Source organism: Triplophysa dalaica, chromosome 3 (assembly GCF_015846415.1).
Source record: "Triplophysa dalaica isolate WHDGS20190420 chromosome 3, ASM1584641v1, whole genome shotgun sequence".
Taxonomy (NCBI): Eukaryota; Metazoa; Chordata; class Actinopteri; order Cypriniformes; family Nemacheilidae; genus Triplophysa; species Triplophysa dalaica.
Window position 1 is genome coordinate 18,123,466 of NC_079544.1, and position 22,940 is coordinate 18,146,405.

General features: G+C 38.6%; 1 protein-coding gene across 2 annotated transcripts; it reads right to left on the reverse strand.

Annotated features, from left to right (window-relative positions):
- Nucleotides 1-768: 768 nt before the first annotated feature.
- On the reverse strand, nt 769-22,940 carry uggt1 (UDP-glucose glycoprotein glucosyltransferase 1). Of its 2 annotated transcripts, none has more exons than XM_056743385.1 (40): nt 22,893-22,940; nt 21,972-22,104; nt 21,702-21,781; nt 21,469-21,599; nt 21,276-21,388; nt 21,002-21,176; nt 20,812-20,908; nt 20,640-20,718; nt 20,458-20,558; nt 19,648-19,747; nt 18,930-18,990; nt 17,531-17,622; nt 15,812-15,962; nt 15,611-15,730; nt 15,415-15,500; nt 15,078-15,213; nt 14,754-14,885; nt 14,295-14,459; nt 13,341-13,461; nt 12,745-12,843; nt 11,210-11,304; nt 8,893-9,099; nt 8,615-8,746; nt 8,405-8,535; nt 7,773-7,868; nt 7,577-7,679; nt 7,384-7,463; nt 6,962-7,151; nt 6,644-6,802; nt 6,475-6,560; nt 6,302-6,386; nt 5,310-5,398; nt 5,126-5,230; nt 4,619-4,703; nt 4,248-4,430; nt 3,062-3,222; nt 2,831-2,945; nt 2,399-2,515; nt 2,112-2,277; nt 769-1,612 (listed from the first exon to the last, which is right to left on the reverse strand). In XM_056743385.1, the coding sequence occupies exons 1-40, from the start codon at nt 22,927-22,929 to the stop codon at nt 1,587-1,589; spliced, it is 4,620 nt and encodes a 1,539-aa protein (XP_056599363.1). In that variant the 5' UTR covers nt 22,930-22,940; the 3' UTR covers nt 769-1,586. The 2 variants fall into 2 exon arrangements, with proteins under 2 accessions (XP_056599363.1, XP_056599362.1); XM_056743384.1 differs by having other exon boundaries at nt 20,640-20,721.

A 22,940-nucleotide genomic window follows, 5' to 3' on the forward strand; every position in this document is an offset into this window, starting at 1 on the left:
GTTTAATATTTTCTGTGTGCAGAATAAAAATGCTTAGCTTTCACCACGGTTACTAAAACCAAATAACTGAAACAATTTACAATAAGGTTGAATTGGTTAAAAGTAATAAATACGTTAGCTAACATGAACTAACAATGAACAACAAAACAGTTTTTCATCATTTTATAATCTCTGTTAATGTTAAGGCTGGAATACACTACAAGACTTTTGCTCAGATTTTGACCAGATTTGTTGGACTTGTTGCAGAAAGTCTTTGCTAGTCTGCAGATTTCATTATGTAGTGTGTGTGATGCCGTTTTTCCTCTGCAAATTTAAAAACGTCTGCAAGTGTATGATGTCTGTTCTTATTTCATCTGTTCAGATTTTATAAAGTTGTATATAGTTTATTACAGCCTTTAGTTAATGTTGATCCAACAGTTTACTTGTTAATCGTGCTTTAACTATTATTGACAGTTACAACTTTTGGCTTTAAAAAATTACCAGTAAAATGTTACCAAACAAGTTTTAAATCCTAAGGTAAAAGCCGCTCATGTGCCTTTTGGAAGCATAATGCTAATATTAATATCAATATTATAATGTTTATCATGTCATCATAAACTCCACACTGTAAAAATAAATCTGTAAAAATAGGGCACAATATATATATATATATATATATATATATATTTACTTACTGTATTTTACATACTTATTTTTTTAAGTTGTTTACCTGTATTTTATATTTTGCAATACATTGAATTACATTTTAGCATTAACAGAAATCACCAGTACATTTTCCGTAATTTATTTGATGATCCAAACAATTTGACTCTCTTTAATGGAACACAGGAGAATTATTGAAGAATGAACTCGCAAGATTTTCTTTCAAGAATATTATATGAATATTCTAAAGCAGTGGTTCTCAAACCTTTTCGTTGCAAGGCCCCCTTTGTGTAGGGTGAATCGCTTTGTGGCCCCCCAAATAAATACTAATAATCTTAAACATAGAATTTTAATTAAACAAAAAACATATTCAGGTGTAAAATGCTGGCACATTAAAACATATTTTGGTTGGTGGACTTATTTTTCTGATGTTTGATTGCATAAAATGTTTAATCAGTTTTTTTATTTCATAAAATTCCACAAAATCTGTGTTTCACGATTTAATCATCATTTTCAGTGCATGATTACAGTTAAGAGAGACATTTACCAAACCTTATTATATTAAAAATTGTGCACATGCAGTGTTTGTGTCTCGCACAATTACATTTTTCCCTGTGGGTCCTGCCTTGACCAATCGGAGACCGTGCTAGGTTAAACTGCTTTCGTTTATAAATGCACATATGTGTCAGGCCCAGAGTGGTTTTGGGGTTAATCATTAAAAGTGCGAGAAAATATGCCCTATGTCTGTCTTTACCCTGACCCAACACCATCAAACATAAGCCACAACCATTCAGATACAAAAGAGGGAATTTGCATTATTTCTCTTCTAGTCAAGTACAGCATGAATGTCAACCCATTCCTGGAGGATAGGCTTATTTAAAACGAGTGAAGAAAAGACGACTCTTTAAACAGAGTCCCCTCTTCATCAGATGTACAGCATTAGATCAGAGCTCTATGTGCTTGTCACCACCTGACAGAGAGAGAGAGAGAGAGAATGCTGAGAAATTCAAATCAAGCCAACATTTCCAAGCTATCTGCATGTGATAGGAAGTGAACAAGACCTTTTTATGCATTAATTGCAAAAAAATATAGTAACTGTGTATTAGAATTACTTTGGACCCTTTTTGCAAGGTAATAAAAAGTGACATTTAAATGTACAATTTAGCAAAAATCTAGTTATTACTCAATGCACACTTTTCATTAAATGAGTTATTACAAAAACATTGACTGGATATGTCCAAACATTAAAACATTGAAATTCATATATAATCTGCCATAGAAAGACAGTCACAGAAAACAAGAGCCACACTGACTTACAACAGCAATGTTTACGGTTGTTCTGATGCATTTACCTCAGAGACTCCTCAATAATTTTTCCTTTCTATTTTCAGCATCGCCAAGCTGCTTTTCGAAAGCACTGAACTGGTTGGAAAAGTCACATTGACATGCAATGGTCCAGAAGAGCTTACCTGTGTGTTTTCTGTCTGTTGTCTGAATTCTGTCTATGCTGGCTCTCTCTTTCTCTTCCAAAAAGTGATTGTAGATTCTCTTAATCTCCTGATCATATTCGCTCCATTCTGATACTATACGCACAGCAGCCTGCAGCTTTGGCTCTTTCGTCTGAGGGTTGTTGCACTAAGAAAGCAACAAAACTGTAATTACTGACGAACTGTTCTGAAGAGCTTTACAAGATGTGACAGAAAATTGACCAATATAAGACAACATTTCTGTCATATTACTGTGTGAAAACACCTACCAGATCTATAGTTTTGGCTTTCTTTTTTGAAGCATTGTCACACCAGGTCTCACACCAAAGCCACTCTTGAGGAAGTGACTTAATCGGCACCTGGTGGATCATGTTGTTGGGCAGATCCTGACAGAAAAAAACATTATTAACGGAAGGAATCATAATGGCGGATTACTTGAGGAGATCCCAGAATCCAATATACAGCCTTTCCAATTTTCAACAGCCTTTTTCATTTCAAATGAAAAATAAAACAACAAAACAAGCTGGTTTGATTAGTGACCGAGGAATAATGCAAATCACATTTTTTTCACATTTTTCAAAACCTCAAAACTGTATTTCTATGTTAGAATTTGATTTTGAGTGCCAGATTTTTTAACATTGTCTCCATCTTTCCTTCGTGCTGTCTGATGCGGGTGATAACATTAAGAAAGAATGCCTCACCTGGTCCAGATTGGACAGGCTGTTTGGGTCTTGACTCAAACCCTGATACTGGCCTCTCAATCGGTCTCCTGCTGCGATCTTCCTAAACTTCTTCAGATCCACCACATATAAAGCACTGAGGAGCACAAAAACACCTTTTTTAATATTCAGTCTTTGAAAAAACCCTGATGGGCTCCTTTCAATATGGCCAGTTTAGCTTAAAATCATATGGATCCAAACGTCACTTCTTACCTAATGTGGTATTTACGTCCTGCCAAGTGACTGGCCCAGTAGCCCGACTTCCAGAAACGGTATCCATCCATCTCTGTCCGGCTCTCGCAGAAAGGAGTGTAACCGTACGGCGCCCCCTCAAGGTCAAAGTCCCTGAGCTCCTTAAGATCTGTGCGAACTATCTGTGTGACAGATTACACCGACATACTTAAAATAAATATGATAAAATATCATTATGGGTAAAAACCCTTCTAAAACTTTAGTCACAAACTATTGCAAGGCTTCAGTATAGGCTTGTGCTGGTGTTGGGGAATATGGTACACCACGGTAGTAAAAATCCACAGTAGTGTTACAGCGGGCAACTCAAATCATCGTGAAGAAGAATGTCCCCAATTTTTTCCTTTGACTGGTTAAAATAACACTGCATGCGTTTATGCTGTGGCATCATAAACACGCGCACTGGATGTAAACGGTTTCGACTAGAAGGGATATAGCTTCCTCCACTGGGCATGCGCACTTCAACTTTACTAAAATCTAGTATGGAATCAAAGATATATTTATCATATTTCATTAAACACCTGACAAATTATCAATAAGCTTTACTTTCCATTCATTTCTTATTATTGGTTGATATTTGAAAAAGTTTTTAAACTTGTTGTTGTCACTATAACACAGAAGTTTGCTTAGGTTTTAGACGTTTTATTTTTATGTAATGCATTAAATCACCGTCATAATACCGACTACCGTAATAAAAGGTTCATCAATGACTGCAACATAAAAATGTCACACCAGCACAAGCCTACTTCAGAATATGAAAAACAGTGTTTAAGTTTTATGAAACCGTTTTTCAACTTTTAAGTATTTTATGTCATTTTGGAGCTCAATAACCCAGACAGCGTTATTCAGAAAAATTACTCCTTTTGCGTTTTAATGAATACGCTAGAAATAAAGAAATAGAACAAAAAAGGGGATGGACATTGTGGTGCACAAATAATAAATGTATATTATTTTTGGGGGAACTATTCCTTTACGAAACTGTATTTAACTTCTAACCCAAAGGTGGCAGCAATGTATCACTGGAAAATCTGAATTTGCCTTCTTCTAGTTATTACCACTCTGAGCTACAACTCAACATGTCAAGAAACTTGAATTTAGATTATAAAGAGATGAAACTGTATCCCAAAGTCAAGTCAAAACCCTTCAGTACCTGATCGGCATCTACAAAGAGGAATTTGTCCACAGCCAAAGGGAAAAGCACATCCAGAAACAGGATCTTATATCCCCAGATGATCCTTTGCTTCTCTGTCTGCTGGTGGAGCCAGCGTGGCCATTTATACTGTACAAACTCATACTGGAAGCCATGTTTCTCTGCCATGTATGGAATGAATTCCTACAAGAAACATACAATTATTAAGAACAATGAAGGATTCGAACCAGGTCTGAAAAAATACTAAGGGTACCGTAGGAATTTAATGAAAATAAAACTTTTGTGAACTCATTTAAATAGGATGAGAGTTTATCGGCGAAGGTCCGTTACACAACAGCACAATCTTCGTCGTTTTAAATCCTGACAGGTACCTTAAAAGTTGGGGACAGGTAGTTTTTGAGAAACCAGAACTTGACAGGTGTCTTGGTGTGTTTGAGCACAGACAGCATCATTATCCTGCAGAGACAGAGAGAGGTCAGAGCTCAACAAATTGCGCCTGCGGTGACAGGAGATGAGTAATGTGTGTGACCTTCTAAACCGAGCTGCATTACACAAGCACAAACACTGCTGCTAATAAGACACGGCAAATCTGAAGATCAGCATTTGAAAACAAGCTTATTCCCTCCAAAAAAAAAAAGATATATATACATATATAAAAGGTAAATGTCACAGAAAGCCAAGATGTGACCCAAGCCAGGCGGTCATGAAGTTATTGGATTTTCGTAATATGTGAAGATTGGTGGGTGGTTTTTCAATATCCCGTAAAGGGATATACACAAGAGTATTTGTCTGTATTACACTTTCTACTGCATAAGAATGAGATTAAAGTCACAGATTTGATTTTACATGTAACATAAATGTCACGATTTGCTGTTTACCTGAGGAACCTCTCGTATAAGTGACCTGAGGCCACAGAGAATATGTTGATGACATCGTCCTTCTCCTGCTTGGTTTCGACTGGTTTGGAACCACCAGTAAGCCCTCTGAAAGAGTGAAGGATCCGTTAAATGGGTTAGATTTAATTTACAATAATTTATGAAAAGACAACAGAGATGGTTGTACCTGGTTAGAGACGTCCAGAACCCAGACTCGTTCTCGTGAGTATCATCGCTCAGAAGCTCCTCATTCATCATGTCGGGCTTTTTCTGCACCTGAACACATTTAAACATACAGTATAGCAGATCACATCTCAAAAATCGAACGCTACCTTCTGTAAGCCAAGTGTCCCAAAGCACATAATTTGCTATATGGGTTGTCTGGGATGCTTAAACTGGCAAAACAATGTTTTAAGATCTTTGGCTCTGTGGTGCTTCGACTTCTGAAGAAAATGATTAGATGACTTATAGCTGTCTTTGTATTTTAACATGTTGACTTTGGCACGTAAATAAGAACTGGCTAGTCTGCAACTTCTATGCAATTATAGAATAACAAATGTTTCAAATTGCAATGCAAGTACCTTTAGTTTAAGTCTCGCTTTTGCGTTTCCGTTGACATGCAAAGTTGTTGCTAATATGAATAAGCTAAGCAATTCTTTTGTCACGGGAACTACGACAACATAATTGAAAGTTTCTTCACAAGCGCCACATTTACGGCTAGTAAATGTTCTCAATTCCCCAGCTACCGGTAGGTGACGCATATGTTAATTTCAGACCCTGGTGACAGCGTTGCTCATATGGCAAAAGCACATCTGCCAAGTTTTGACAAGAAAACAATAATCCAAACCTCTCGACATTTTCTGTCTCATAAACACACACATTCCCTACAGCCCATGCTGTGTATCTACAGGTGAAAAGTGTCAAAACGAAAGATATATATATACACAAACATCCACATTTTAAATCCACCCACAGCTCTGCAGGCAGAACCAGAACACACAATGGACAAGAACCCACACGACTGCATAAATCTGACAGTCTGTCAAACATAAACAGTATGCACAGGAAAAATAAAGATGCTGCAGTTGTGTGTGCAGAAATGGAAGGAATCAGCACATTACAGAGACAAAGATCTGTGAGTCTGACCACAGCCGACAGTTTCACACGAAAACAACTTACTTTCACTTTAATTATCCTGCTTTTGAAGTTGTTAAGGACGACAATTAAATCCTCAGCTTCGGCTGGAGAGTCTGTGCCATCATGACTGCCAGAAGAGAAAAAATGAAGCACATCGATTAGAAAACCAACAGAGGGACATAGAAAGAGAAATCTGACAAGCCCTAATAGGTTACCTGTAGATTTTGTAGATATCATCCGACCGGCCTTTTCGTAGTCGGAGGATCCAGGCTCCTGGGTTTGCTTTCATCTGGAAATAACCCTGTAAAGACACATAAGGGACAGTCAACTCCTGGAACAAATAGGCAATTACAATTTTTGGATGTGTATGGGACGCCCACTCACCAGGTTGGCCATGACGATGGTGTCAACTATAACTGGGTCAGAAACAGTGCCCAGTGTGAACTCCAGCCCGCGGGGCGGCTGACCCGTCGTTACGTCAAAACAGTGACCCTCCAGTAATAAATGTTCAAGCTCGTACTCGGCGGCCACAACACTGTCCACCTAATGGAAGATTTCATTTTAGCATGTCTACAAGGTATTTTTCCAAAACATCAAAATATCGTTTTTTGTGTCCTACAGAAGGGAAATGTAGGTATTACACAGTTGAAAACCTATCTCTTGAGATTGAGAGTGCGTGTCTGTGAAGTAAAGCATGCTTGCCTCTTCTAGGTAGATGTTATCCAGATCATAGCGAGTATGGACAGACTCAACCATCCAGCTCTCGGGTGTGTTAAGGTTGAGAGTGAACAGGGGCGACTGAGGCATGTCCAGGAATTTAGCCATCGGACCTGGAGCAAAGCTGCTGTCTGCCGAAAAGGCTATCTCTGGCTCCAAGACATATCGGTAGAAACTAGGAAGAGATAAATAATGATGTAATTTTATCTGAAAACATATATATATATATATATATATATATATATATATATATATATATATTACTTTAAAAGATTAATCAATGACTTCAAAAGTGCTCGAGACTAATATTTTTGTATTAAAAATCACTAGAAATGATTTATGATGAAATCTGACGGTGACCCTGTGATGGAGCATGTGAGTGATGGACAGAGTTTCTAGCCATTAACCTTTTCAGCGGGAGGTCAGAGAGCTTGGACTGGCAGTTCATGAACACTCGCAGGTTGACATTGACCAGCTGCTTCAGGACCTGAGCGAGCACAATGAGAAACAGGAAGTGACATGGGTCAAAGATGCAAACAGAGCCGACAAATCCAGAATGACTGATGACCAACTCTACGAGCCAAATGCAGTTGTGCTCACCAGGAGGAAAGGTGCCAGTTTCTGAGCATCTCTGGTCACTGGATCCACTATAGCGACCACATCGAAGTACACTTCCTGTTCCTTTGGCCTGATTTTCATTGCACTGTTAACAGCAACATAGAGGATGTTTTTGACGTAGTGAATTTTAGGAATGTTTTAAATAATTGGAAATAATGATTCAGAGGAAGTGATGTACCTGTATTTGTCTTCCGCAAAGGTGTGTTCCATCCTTGCTTCAACTTTGGGCTGGGAGGAGAGCAGTGCATCCACCTTCATGACCAAATCACTAGCTCTGAAATTACACAGACACAAAGTTGGGGCAGACCGAACAATGCCAGCCTTCTTACTTATCCAAACTATTACAAGAAAATCGAAACTGCCCAAATGAGCACCACAGCACATTGGCATCAGATAGAGCGTCTTCTAAAGTTTGTTCAAAGGCCTGATTCAAGTTCTTATAAAGACAAAAGCTGCTCGATTACAGCCAACACTCCAATAATCTGCCCTCTAAAACATTACTGAGAGGGTAATGACCGCAGACATCACAGTCTCAGTCTGCTCTTCCAGTTAATACACATGAAACGCACATTTATTACTTCTCCGTCTGTAAGGCAGATTGACACACATCATTAAGAGGAAGTAATTACTGCCGAGGGGACAAGTGAGGATAATGAAATACATCACAATCCTTTACAAAGCTGGGAACGCCTTGGCTTGTACCGAAAACTTGTCAGACGTAGTGAAGGGGGGCGTGTCTTTGCAAAGGTCAACTGAGCTACAGGAACATGTCATTTCTGAGAGATTTTTAATTGCACGTATCTATCATACCTGTCCTCTACCATGCCCAGCTGTTGAATTTTGCCCTTGATCCTCTCCCCTGACGTCTTCAGGATGATGCTTTCTAGAAGCAGGAAGTCATCTTGGTTAAAGATCTCCCCTTTCTTCAGTGGACCAATGATCTGCAGAAAAAAAACAGGAAGCCGGATGAGAAGAACTCACAATATCAAGCAGATACAATCTGATGATCGTCCAACTAACCCGGCCGTTGCTGATCACAGCTCTTTGACCCTTCTGCAATTTGAGGACGTCCCGGCAAAAGGCGGAGTGAGCTAACAGGAAGTCCACTTTAGGAGATTCATACGCACTCTTAAACAGAGGAACATCCATGCCCTGCAGCAGAGAGAGAAAGGAATACAGCTGAATTGGCTCTATATTAAATTTCGCAGAATTAGCAAGAGCAACAGTAACATAACCTAGAGCAAACGATCCATCACAACTGTAAAAAAGAAAGAAAATCACAGAAGTGCTTATTTTACCCCAACAGCAAACTCTGCAATGTCACTCCCTGCGTACAGAGCCTGTGCAGTTTCGTCTTTAGCCATTTTGGTGATGAAGTTCTTGGCGTTGTTGGAGGTTTGTGTCTGCATGGCTGACCAGATGGCGCGAGCTATCAGACTGTTCTCATTAGATGGGCTCTCGCTGGGGTTATTGATCACTCCCAAACGGACATTATTACTGGTTTTCTGAAGACAAAAAACAAACGTTTTTAAGCTTTTCACACATTTTAAGGTTTTACATTTTCAAGGTTTGTCCATAAATTTCCATAATTTGGACAGAAACCTTTGTCTTGTACAACCGCTACTTTTCAGGAAAAGGTGACCAATAGAAATGATGTTTGAAAAAAATACTAGGTTTGCGACCGACAGCTATGAAATGCATGACTAAGGTCTAAAACGACACTCTTTAAAGTAGAAATGCGTACATTTTAGTGCCATCTAGTGGTGAGGTTGCAACCAACAGCTCACTCCACCCCTCCCACCTCCTTTTTGAAGCACTACGGAAGCTGACACAGGACAAATTTGTTGCCGCATTTTCTTTTTTTTGCCAAAGGAGAAAACATATTTACGAAACGTGCTCTGTAGAGCAGTGTGTCCGTTAAGGGCTACTCTTGAAACAACACGGCTTCTTTTAGATTATTTTTAATCTAATTTGTTTTGTCATGCTAACTTTTTTCTCACCAAGACTTTTATCTCACAGCAGATGTATAGCTAGAAAGCCAAAAGATACAACTTAAAAAATTGTTTGGACATTTATTCACTTAGAGTGCTTTCTCACCGGACTCATTTAGTATACTTGAATCGCACTAGGGTTCGTTTTTGTTCTTGGTGCGGTTCGCTTGGGTAGGTGTGAATGCAGAAATCGCACTCGAGTGCACACCAAAAGCAGACCTTATAAGTGTACGCTTTCAAACGAACCCTGGAGAGGTTTGTTTGTGGTGAGAACGTGATCTGACCTCGAACAGACATAAAACGCAAAAAGTACTGCCCTTTTTTGGACTAAACCAGCTTCCGTAGTCAGCTGCACTGTGCATTATGGAATAAGGACAAGTGTTTGTTGACAGCTCGCAAACAAACTTGCTGTGAGGAGGTGCGGAGCCTCAATTTGGTCTGATGACCATTTTACATTCCAACTTTCGAAAACTCACAAGAACTTTTAGCAAACAACTCGGGGAAAGGGGGTTTCATAGATCTGTGGAAAAGTGCTGGGTTCAGGTAAAGAGACACTGCCAGCAGATCATCCAAGTGCAGGATGTAAAAGTTCTCCTGGTACGATGACCTCGATAATATACTTTGGACAAAACTAGACATTAATCCGGTGGATGTTGTTGAGATCGCCATCGCCGCTAACAATGATGCGACTGATGCTAGCATTGTTGACCGGGCTAACGTTACCACATCTGACACGCGATGTTGATGGTGAGTTTATTTAGTTTGAAAAAACAGTTTAGAAAATATGTTCTCGCCAACGAGTGATGTGGATGTTGTCACATTACTGCATTTTAGTCCGTTTCAACTGGTTTGGACCAAAGCAATCATTGTGGTGTGAAAAGGAACCAAATCTGCTGAAAAATGCTACAATGTATAACTTTTTCATTGGTCAGGACCAAATGAACCGAACTAAAGATGAGAAAGCGCCCTTAATGAAATTTAGTGGGCAAAAAAATATTTATAAAATTCAATACATTTTGGACAAATGTTGACAAGTATTTTAAAAGGAAATTCACTTAATGTTGTCAAATGACATCATATGCTAATTAGCATTTTTTGGACGGGTCTGAAGAGTCTATAGTTAGGGATAGATCACAAAAAAAAAAAAAATCTGTCATGAATTACTAACCCTCAAGTACTCCCAAACCTGATAAAATGTCTTTGTTTGGTTGAACATAAAGAATAATATTTGGAAGAATGTCAGCAACCGAGATTTCTGGGGCACCATTGACCACTATAGTAGAAAGAATTGTTATATAATTTTTAGTTCTGTTGAACACAAAAGAAAATATTTTGATTTATTTTGTAAAAAAGAGTGTTTTTGGCACATATGACAACCGTTTTAATGGTAGTCAATGGCGCGCCAGAAACGTCAGTTGCTAACATTCTTCCAAATATCTTTCTCTTAATTTATCAGAACAAAGAAATTTACATAAAAAAATACAGATTTGGGACAATTTGAAGTGGAGTAATTTATGACATTATTTCATTTTTGGTTGAACCATCCCTTCAATCTTGGCAAAAAGGTTTTGTAATCTGTATAAAGTTGTAGACGTTATGGCTTACATCAAGAGAACTGGCCTACCGTGTGTCGTATGGCATCGTAAAGCAGCTGCCTTCCCGAGGGCTGGTCAAAGTCACCCACCACCCAGAAAGTCACAGGACGGATGATGCCATCATCTGAAGGTCAGAGAAAAACAGACGTGGGCGGAAGGAAATGACATATGCGCTTTCCTCATGCAGTCTGAACAGGTGAGTGAAATGATGTGAGTTAAAAGGCTTCTCTTGTTCGTCTCGAGTTTGAACCATCAAAAAGGTGAGCCAGATTTGAAGTGCCCGAGCGGCACAAACAGACAGACAGGCAATTTCGACCTAGATATAAACCTGTAAACGTCTGTAAGAAACCGAGATTCTCTCTCATCCATCACACGCTGGCAGTTCTGACAGCTGACAAATGTACTGCCTTCTTGGATCAATACACGGTAAACTCCTCGACTCAGTAGAACGAAACAAAAAAAAATACAACAATAGATTTCATCTTCAAACTTCAACAAACTATCACAGTGTTTAAACAAATAGTCTGGATTACTTACAATTTAAAATGTCTATCGACAACATCTGTGGCATGCTGCTGTTCAGCGGAAGAAAATCATTTTGACTTTCCTCAGTTTGTAAAAACAGATGAAAAACATCTTTACAGTAAAAACAGCAAGGCATGCTACAGAGGAAATTCCGTCAAGGCACTTTAAAGAAAAACAATGCAGTATTTGAGTTGTAAAGATGTCTATAGTATTTTTCTGAAGCGGATGAACTTCTGGTTCAGCGTTACATGCTAAAAAAATCTGCTATGCTTGTCTCTTACGGTTTCACTGCAAATGCATTTCCTGAAAATATCTTTTTATCCATTCGTACATACTGAGAATATTCCTTTGGAGCTTCATGTTAAAGATGGCAATGCAGAAATGTCAACAATATTTTACGTCAGTACTATATGTTTAGATGAGTTCTATGGAAAGTGGGCTGTCAGTTAGGTGAGTATAACAGCTCAATGCATTTACCAGAAGTATCCCTGGATGCCATTCCTGAAAACAGCATTCAAGAAAAGAAATGAAGTAAGATAAATTCACTAATGCACTGACCATTTTGATGATTCATATAATTATTAAAGGAAAAGAATGAGAAGTTCACCAAATATACATTACGTCATTTACTCATGCTCTTCCAAAGTCTTGTTTCCTTCTTTCGTAAAACAAAAGATTTATTATTTTCCATGCATTTACAATTAAAGGGGACCTAAGTGTAAAGTCAACCAGTTTTATGGTGCTTGTGCATCCTTGAATAAGTCAATAACAAATAATCTGTTTTACCTAAAACTACACTTGTACTTTTATAATACTGATAGGCTTTTCAAAGCTTATTAACTTCAGTCTCCATTCGCTTAAACTGAAAGGAAAAAAACTAGCACTGTCTCAATTTCTATTTCAATGTTTATTTTGGGGGTATTTCCTAAAAACTTTTCTGTACGATGGACCGAACAAGACAAACTCAGAGGCCACCGATCAGTAGCAGATTGAAGAAGAGACCGTTTCTCATGGAGATCTCTGACAACTATCACCTTACCTTTCTTTGTCATGTAATTCATACTGTTGGCCACTGCTGCATTCTTGTCTTTGGTGTCGAGGAAGAGAAACCGAGCATATTCATCGATAAAATGATTGTCTGCAAAAAAAGAGAGGAGAACGTTTTATTTTCTTTGGGTGGCTGGGGAGAATAGGGAAACAAGGTCACGCTTTGATCTCGATTGAAGGTATATTCACATTCAAAATTAAATCCAGACAAAATTGTTTTGTATGCAGCAATTTCTGAACTTGGAGTGCTTTTTAGGTTCAAAATGAAATGGGTATTTTTCTCATCTTTCTGGAAGACTGCAAACATGCTTTTCAAAAGCTATTAAAATTCAGTTTCATATTCCCTGCAAAAACAAAGTACTTTGTGAATATCATTGCCGCAGTCTCGTTTCTGCGTCTTTGTAAATAAATGAGCTTTCGTGAACAAACAAGACATTTAGCACAGAATTCAAAATGAGGCATATCCATTCCCTAGAGCCCTAGAGTGTGTGCATGCCTTTTATCCCAATCTCAAACTAGCTCATTTACAGGAAGCTATTTATGATGCAACAAAATAGAACATTTAGTTATGAATTGAGTCGGACTCACTGGTGGCGGAGAGATCCAGATAGTTCCTGCTGGTGGTCAAGATTCTGGAATTGATTCGTGGGACCACGTTGGGTTGATTCATGATAAAGTCCACCATATCATGATCACCGTTTAGTTCACCCTGAACAGACCAAAAGGAAAAATAGACATGATCCATCACATTTCAAAAGACAATAAGTAACCGTAAACTTTTCCTTATGAACAACATTACCTCTTTTGCATTATAAATGGAATATTTCATTTTAGATTTTAAATTCTGTTATCATTTATCTGATGAACACGGAGCAAGATATTTGGAAGAATGCTTTAACCGAACAGTTCTTGGACCCCTTTGACTACCATAGTAGGAAACATTTCTTTATAAAAAAATTCTGTCGTACATAAATTAAGATATTTTCTACAATGTAGAGCTACCATTGTAATTTTTCCTACTATGGTAGTCAATGGGGTCCAAGAACTGTTCGCTTAAAGCATTCTTCCAAATATCTTGCTAAATTTTTTTTTCAAATAATGTTCTCTGTGTTCGACCAAACAAAGAAATGTATACAGGTTTGGAACAACTATAGAGGGAGTAATTCATGTCATGATAGAATTTAATTTTTTGGTGAACTATCCCTTTATCTTATTTTAATGAGGGGTTTCAAATATATTTATGACAAAAAAACTTGGATTAAAAATTAGAGGAAAACATATTATACCATATTAGTGTATCTGCATTCATTGTTTTGAGGCAGTAAAATAACCATAAGTGATATGCACACCTTATATTTAATTAAACAGTACATGTGACTGAATAAAACAATGAAAAAAGCTCAAGTCTGTGTACTTTGTTTTGGCTGAAGTTACCCCAATATTGCTTTTTGTTTTTGTTTTCACAATATTGGACGGTGAACAGTAATTGGTGTTCTGTCACAGACAGGTAAGGTCAAAATAAAAAAAAAAGGTCATTCTCACCAGGTACACGGCACGCTGAAAAAAGCTGGTGGTTTCGAGGATCTTGTGCATGACGACCGTCTCCAGCTCATCGGGGTCTAATTGCTCACGCTGTAAAGGCATTCCGTTATACAAGACCACGGGCAGCGGGCCAACACCGGTCTGCTCGTAATATGCTTTCCCCTCCTGCAGAGACACAGAGATGTGACCTCAATAAGAGTTACAGTTATTGGGAGCAAAGGTTGTGCTGACTGAAAAAAATGTGTCACTCGCACATAATACCAAATGATGTCTATCATTTTGACAGAAAACAATCAACTCTCATTTAAATAATCTGTATGAGCGTCTGTCTGTCTGTGCATGCGTGCGTGAGTGCGTGAGTAAGAAAGGAAGAAGACAATATAATCCCTCTTGCCAATGTCTTTCGAAATGTAGTACTGCTAAAATATTTATTCAAACAGTTACTGGTTTAATGCTTACTTTTCTGTTGTTGTCATAGGCAGAGTCAGGCCCCAGGACGCTGCTGATCTCTATGTAGGGATATCTCTTTTTCATCACATCCACCACATTCTCCACCTTCAACAGGCCTCCACTGGGAACTTTGTTCAGCATCTACAAGACAAGAGATATCTTCACCTCACAGTCCTAATCAGATATCTAGTTGCGCAACCCACATTAGGCCCAAATGCATGAAGAACGCCTACCATACCGACCTGGCAACTTACAGATATAAAACTGCTAGCAGTAAACATCCTTAAACATTTCTCCAATGAGCTGTATGAAGCACTGAATTCATTGGCTTACTGAAATAACGGCATCGAATGCCATCTGGTTATCCACATCACTGGCAATGTAGTTGAAAGCTCTGAGCAGGGCCACACCAGTGTCCTGCATCCCATCAACATCATCAGAATCATTCACCACAAACACCAGTCCAATTCTGCGCAGGACAGAAACAAAGAGTCATTCAGTTGTAACACAATGCCCTGAAGAGAGAGACCACTTAAGGCCTATAAAATATTTGGAGAATGTACAGTATATAAAAAACTTCAGTGTGATAAATCTTTTTCTTTACAGAAAAGAGGAGAAATCCACAACTATAAATGATGTTTCTGTAATAACAGTTCATTTCCAGATGGACCTGAGTGGGATGTTGTTGCTGTAAAACATCTCTGCCACGCTGATCAGCTCAGCCGTATTCACATGTGTCGGGTCCACGATCATCACCTGTCAGAAAGACACATGAACGCTGTCAAGTTAAACTTCAAAACTATGTAAGCTTCGTGAAGTTGAAGATCTACTGAAGAAACAGCGAAAAACAGCATCCAGCCTCTCACCAAATTGTGAAAGTTCTTGCGGATCTGTCGAATGACTCCAGGAAAGGTGGGCCGGAGTAGCTCCTGTACATTCGACGGCCAAGACATATACCGTCCATCTGTCTCCAGGTTATTAATCCACTAGAGGGGAAAAGGAAAGCAGGACATAAGATCGGATCTCAAACTCAGAAATCAGATAGATGTGCAAAACACGCAGCTCACGTTAACAGCAGGGCTGCGGATATCCACGCCGTAGTCCGAATCTGATGGCTGGACGTTAAGTTTCAGGATGTCGTGGATATAAGTGTTGTCTATTTGCAGACTGCGTAAACCCTCCATGACTCGCGCCTCGTTCCTTAACACATCAAAGATGCTGCAGAGACAGAAATTACCTTATGTAATATTTATACATAAACAGACGTGCTCAAATTTGTTGGTACCCCTCCACAACAAATGAAGAATGCACAATTTTCTCTGAAAAAAATTGAAACGGTCAAAATTATTTGGCATCCACCATTGTTTATTCCATATTAAATAGAAATCAGACTTTGCTTTTGATTTTTTATTCAACAAAATATTGTAAATAATAAAACAAATGAAAATGTCATGGACAAAAATGATGGGATCCCTAACCCAATATTTTGTTGCACAAAGAGGCAATCACTGCAAGCAAACGTTTCTGTAGTTCTCAATGAGACTTCTGCACCTGTTAACAGGCAGTTTGGCCCACTCTTCCTGAGCAAACTGTCCCAGCTGTCTCACGTTTGATAGGTGCATTCTCCAGACTGCAAGTTTCAACTCTTTCAGATCAGGACACATAGAAGGCCACTTCAGAATAGTCCAATGTTTTGTTCTGATTTTGTTCGTCTGTGAACATAGAGCTGATGTGACTTGCCAAAAAGCTCCAGCATCTGTCCAAAGGACATTCTCCCAGAAGGATTGTGGCTTGTCAATATGAATTTTAGAAAATTGCAATCTGGCTTTTTCAGGTTTTTCTTTCAAAAGTGGATTCCTCCTGGGTCTTCTCCATAGAGCCCGATTTTGCTCAAAAAGCAACGGATGGTGTAATCAGAATCTGACGTACCTTCACCTTGGAGTTCAGCTTGTCTCTCTTTGGCAGTAATCCTTGGTTCTTTTTCTACCATTCGCACTATCCTTCTATTCAATCTGGGGATAATTTCCTCTTGCGGGCGTGCCCAGGGAGGTTGGCTACAATTCCACGGACTTCCACGGAACAATATTTTCAACTGTTGTCACAGGAACATCGAGCTGCTTGGAGATGATCTTGTAGGCTTTACCTCTACCACACCTGTCTATTGTTTTCTTTCTGAGCTCCTCAGACAACTCCATCTTTTGCTTTCTCTGGTCCATGTTCAGTGTGGTGCGCACAATGATACCAAACAGCACAGTGACTACTTTTCTTCATTTAAGCAGGCTGAATGACTGATGACAAGATTGAATACATGTGTGATACTAATTAAAGAAACTCATTAGTTTGAAATATCACTGTAATCCAATAATGTATGATCTTTTTTAAGGGGTTCAACAAATGTGTCCAGGCCATTTTACAATATCTTAGTAGAACAAGCAATAATTCATCTCTTTCCACAGCATCTTTGCATTATTCTATAACATACCAAAGACATGCAAGTATACATGATACAATAAGTTTTAATTTCATTACTTTTTAGGAGACACTAACCATTATTTCAATGAGCTGTAAGGGTCGTATATATATGTTGTAACCGCTTCTTTGTTTCACATGGGTAATCAATATAACTTTTTTAAACACTGTGTCAACCAACCAGTGCTATAAGCAACGATTCTCAAAGACTTCGACATAGTTGTGTTTCCGATATGTTTAATAGATTAGTTATCTGCGCCACCAATCAATGAAACAAACCTCTTAATTAGACAAACAAATTAAAATCGGCATCTCACCTGAAAATGTCCTGCACATCCAGGTCAATACTAAGTCCATTGATAAAAAGAGCTGAGTCACCAGGCTGGAGGCCCAATGTGCCCTTAAAATACTATAAGAGATGGAACAGTAAGACACGTTAGGTACAGCAAACTCTCTATTAACATAATATATCCACCAAAGCTGTGTGGGCTGCGAATCTCTAGATGAGGCACAGTACAGAGCAAAAGTATACGCAAATATGCGCAATACATTGCATTATATTATACATTTGTTTCTAAATATGTGCGATCCCTGGGATCCAACCCATGCCATTGGCGTTGCTAGCGCCATGCTCTTACCACTGAGCCACTGGAAAGCCAAGTATATATTCACGCTTTTATCCCTCCACTCACATTTGTTATTGAGTAAAGGCACATGCATTAGAGCGAGGGAGCTTGTTAGAGAATCTTAAAGAGCCTCTATTCGTCATGTTTCCCAGCACACAATTACAGTGAGGAATGAGGAGCAGCCTCGTTACACGTCCTCATTACAGCACGCAAGAAACTGCTTTAATCACAGAAAGGAAATGACCAAAACAATGAATAAACGCACTTATAAACCACATCGACGGAATTAAACCATCCATTTCCTTTTCGGCAATGAATAAAGCGCTAACGTACGTTGGAATACAGATGAGAGAAAAAGTATGCGAGGCTATTCTCTGTTCCATTAACTTACACAACCAAAACAGGTATTTGCCAATGACGTCATTTCATTTTAGACCATCCATGTCAAATTCCATCCAAGAAATGCCACAATCCTGCAGCGTTCAGCTCCAAACACACTTGAACCTGCAACTAAAGCTTGTTAGGATTTTGAATCGTTGGACCTGAACACTGACGGACTGTTTGACACCCAACTCTAGATGATGGTTTAAATATACAGGATGAGAGAATTGTCAATAATGGGAGAGTTCACCCAAAAATGACAATTCTTTCATCATTTATTCACCCCAATGTCATTCCAAAACTGTATGATTTTCCTTCCTCCAAACACAAAAGATAATTCAAAATATATTTCCTTGTGTTCCACAAAAGAAAAAGTCACATTAGTTCTTTCCTGTAGCTCAGTGATAAGAGCATTGCGTTAACAACGCAAGGTTGTGTGTTCGATCCCAGGGGATTGCACATACCTATGCACACATGTATAGGAAAAGGCAATGTAAGTCGCTTTTGATAGAATAGTCTGCCAAATGTATAAAGGTAAATGGAGTTTATCTTATGAATTATGAGGCAAAACTAAGACTCTGTGGCTCTGTGTTTGGACAACATTGGTAGGACGTAGCCTCTTCAAATGACAAAAACTTCTGGCTCCACTTCTTTGAGAAACACATTAAGAGAATAAAAGAATATCAATAGGGTCAAGAGTGTCTCTCACCTTTTGATTTTCCTCAATCTCTCTACGAATCTCTGAATTCACCACCGTCTTTGTTAAAGACCTGAAAGAGAAAGTGTGTTATATTGAAAACTACACAGCCAACTATAATGACCTGAAAAGGACTGAACAGATGCCATTACTGATGTTGTGCAAGTTTAAACCTTTGATTGAACCATAAACTAGTTATTTATACATAAATGCATATACTATATACATCAACTTCACATTCAATGAACCGCAGCTGTAGTTAATGGCTGCGTATAATACTGTACCATGTCCAGGATCACTTTAACGAAATTGCATTTTACTGTGGGAGACACATTTATAATACATTTGCCAAAAACCCAGCTGTGACTGCTGTCCGGGCCAAATGGAGCAAATTGTTTTCATCATAACCGCTGATGGGTCACTTTTTCCTCCTTAAAGTGTCAATTAAACCTCAGAGGATGGTTAAATCTTTTTTCCTTCCAGAACATCTCGACTAGCAACATTTATCATGGGCAAACACGAATGAAGCCTAAATATAAGCAGGACCAATAACAATCTGATTGCATAAGCGTTCTGCTGCCAGGAATTATAATCGAAAAAGCACTTCCAGCTACAGAGCCAACGATCAAATAATGAATAAACACAGAGACCTGAAAGACTCCTGAAACTGCGAAAAAGTGCAAACTACGCAAAACCAACATGTCAGTTCAAAATAAAGATGCTTGTTTACCTGGCTTTGGTGGGGAAGTTTTGACTCAAATCCCTCATGACGTTGAGAGCATCTACAGAAGGAGCTGCCAGAATACGGGCGGCAGTCTGGAAGCTAAGATCTGAGGGAGGAGGATAGAGAACATATGACATGTCAAGTTGTATTCTTCAAACTCATATCTCTGTTTTTGTGTAACATTCCACGTTTTCTCTTAATATCCCATATGCCCTGACAGACTTGCTTAATCTACATAAAATGAATCTGATGAGTTGAAAAACGCCATTTTAGTACCAATGGGATCAAACTAGCGCATTCAGCTGTGACTGCATGTGTTGGCTCAGAGGTTTTGCCTGATGCGAGTGGTCTCTGATGGTTTTACCTTGATAGAGCAGTAATGAGCTCTGAGCCGGAGGGACTTGTGTTTGACAACTACACGAGGCCGGTAGATCCGCCGGTAGATCCACAGCTAATTAACAACATGGGAACGGTCCATTTGGACCCAGTCAGAAAGAGCAGTGAACTAGATGAGTGCTCTCTTAGTCATAGGTAATATAATAATTGAGTTTCAAGGATCTTAAAGCGTTGGTTTAAGTTATAAGGGATGATAGGATTTTTTGGTGTGCGTGCGTGCGTGCGTGCATACGCGTGTGGCCACCTGAAATGAAAATGTTTTTCTCTGGCATAACAAAATGTTGCCCAATTTGCTTTGCAATGTCAATTTTACATTATAACAGGTGTAATGCATCTCAGCGGTCACTATAACTATGTATTGTTTGACTATAGCCAATAAGCAAGTATTACACATAATGACAAGCATATAGCATCCCCCACCTTGCATCTGCCAGACTTTAAGAGGGGCCATCTCATTGGTGCTCTCAATCAAATGATTACGAAGCTCCTTTAGTTGTTCCTTTAGTTCAGGATAAACAGTCCTGGTAAACATGCAAAACATCACTTATGTGCTATTTGCCTTTAATCTTCAACGTTTATATAATTTCATACAAATGACTTACTTGAGTTTGCCAAACAAAAAGCCCTGAACTTCATCCACAGGATCGTTTTCACCTATTACCGTTGCATTCACATCTGCTCCTGCTTTAAAAGATTCAAGAAAAAAAAAATGGATTTTAAGAATAAATGTCATTGATTTATACCAGTTTTCTTTTACACCTCTCAATATCTTACCTTGAACTTGTGTATCATCTTTAGCTTTGTATTCTTGGTTTTTGATAGCCAGTTCCACTCCATATCCCGACATATACACTTTACTTTTGCTTGGGTTCTGCAGGTATCACAGAGAAGATGTAAGGTTTACTCTGTGAAAACAACTTAAAAAAAGAATTTGTTTTTGTTCTCTAGAGTAAAATATACTGACTGCCAGGAAGTGGCGTAAAACATAGGTGATCAGGCCCTTGTTGGCTTTGCCCAGCATCAGTTGATGAAATGTTGAGAACTCTTTGGTGCCCATCTCAGCATAAAGAATCACAACAGGTGCATCTGGATTGGCTGAAGGAAATTTGTGATCACCTTTAAACAGAAGTGGTTTTGGCCTGAAATAAACAAATGCATAAATAATTACAAGTAACTGCTGTCTGTATTTAAGGAAAAAATTATAATAAACAACAGCATACAGTAGGATGTGCGATTACCGTTCTAAGGCAGTATCTATCATGGCCTTAAGGTTTTCTGTGTTACAAGTTGTTTGTCCATGGACATTGAAGAAAGCTTTACAGCCGGGTGGAGGAGGCACATTAGATGCGATCTACAAAAAGAAAATATTGAGTAAACAACACAAGGAGCTTACTGTCCGTTAAATACCGCATTTATAGAGGCTGTGCTGACCTGCTGGAAAGAATGCACAGTGGATGAATAGGTCCTCAGAGACAAAGCAAACTTCAGCAGGTTTAGCTGCACAGGGCTCAGCAGTGCACTGGCCCTCTTCAGGATCAGTTCATGGTAAGCCAAGTCTGTGTCTAATAATATAAACACAAAGATATCGTAATACAAGTTAGCAGGTAAGTCCAAGCATGTATAATAAGCAAAAGAATAAGCCAAAGAATATGATCAAACATTACTATCATGATCCTTTTCAATATCTTGGTTGGCTTCCACAAAGTCCCAGAACTTGTCCTGACTCTCTTCAGCAAGGAATTCACTGTGGGATTACAAAATAACAATGTAGTGGGACAATTTAACACTTCTGATAACACTTTACAATAGGGATGAATTTGTTAAACTTAATTAAATTAGATTTTTTAAATCACAAACTTTCAACAGGGTCTTAGATCAAAAGATGTAAATTTAACCAATTGTAATAATTGTGTGATGGAGTGTGGATGGCTCACCTAGCCTCCAGAAGGAGAGGTGTAGAGGGCCATTTAGTAGTCAGTGTTGTGGTAACGGCTTTTGAGTCTCCATCAACAGAGCTGACAGAGCTCAGAACCAGCAGTGCAGCACACAGCATCCACATCATTCCTCCTAACCATGACAAAAAGCAATCTTTAATTGATAAGAGTAGTCAAGTGCATGTAAGGCAAACGTGCTTTTACTTTGAAAAATATCAAAAAGAAAATGAAACAAATTGTGGGACGTTTTAATATAAAGTAATCACGTTGATATACAACCTTCTCTCGTCATAAATAGAACAAAAAGGCGCATTTTAGCAATTCATGGTTTACTCATCATTTCTGTTCGTCATTACATTTGACAGCTAGACAAAATGACAACATGAGATGAAATGAGTCTCAGCCAATCAGAGCGCTGAGCGTGGACATTATGACAAACTACAATATGGGTTGTTATCATACTGTATAGCCGAGCGACAGTTCCGGGTTCACTTTAACTTCCTGCATGGCTTTAATACAAAGCATTTTAACGCAAATTTTTCATACATGGATGAGGACAACTTTTCACTGGCTTATACCGAAACATTTAATATGAAAACGTAAAAATGTGGTAAATCTTTGTGCTAAAATTTTTATAAATCATAACGAGATTATGCACATGAGATGGAACTGAATTATGTTAAATACGATTTAAAAACATTGCAGAATTTAATCCAAACGGAGGAATTCCTATTTAATTGATCTTACTTTTCCTTTTACTGCATTTAAGTTATACTATGTTATACCCTGACTCTGGCCAGCACAGCTAGCACGATTTTTACAATAAATTTTGTTACAGTTCCAAAGTGAATGATGAAGAGAACAAATACACCGTATAAGAGTAACCAAGAGTACGACATAATAATTCAGAAAGCATCATACCAGCACCGGCTTCTGAATCCCCTTCGTGAGATGCCATGTTTGGTCGGA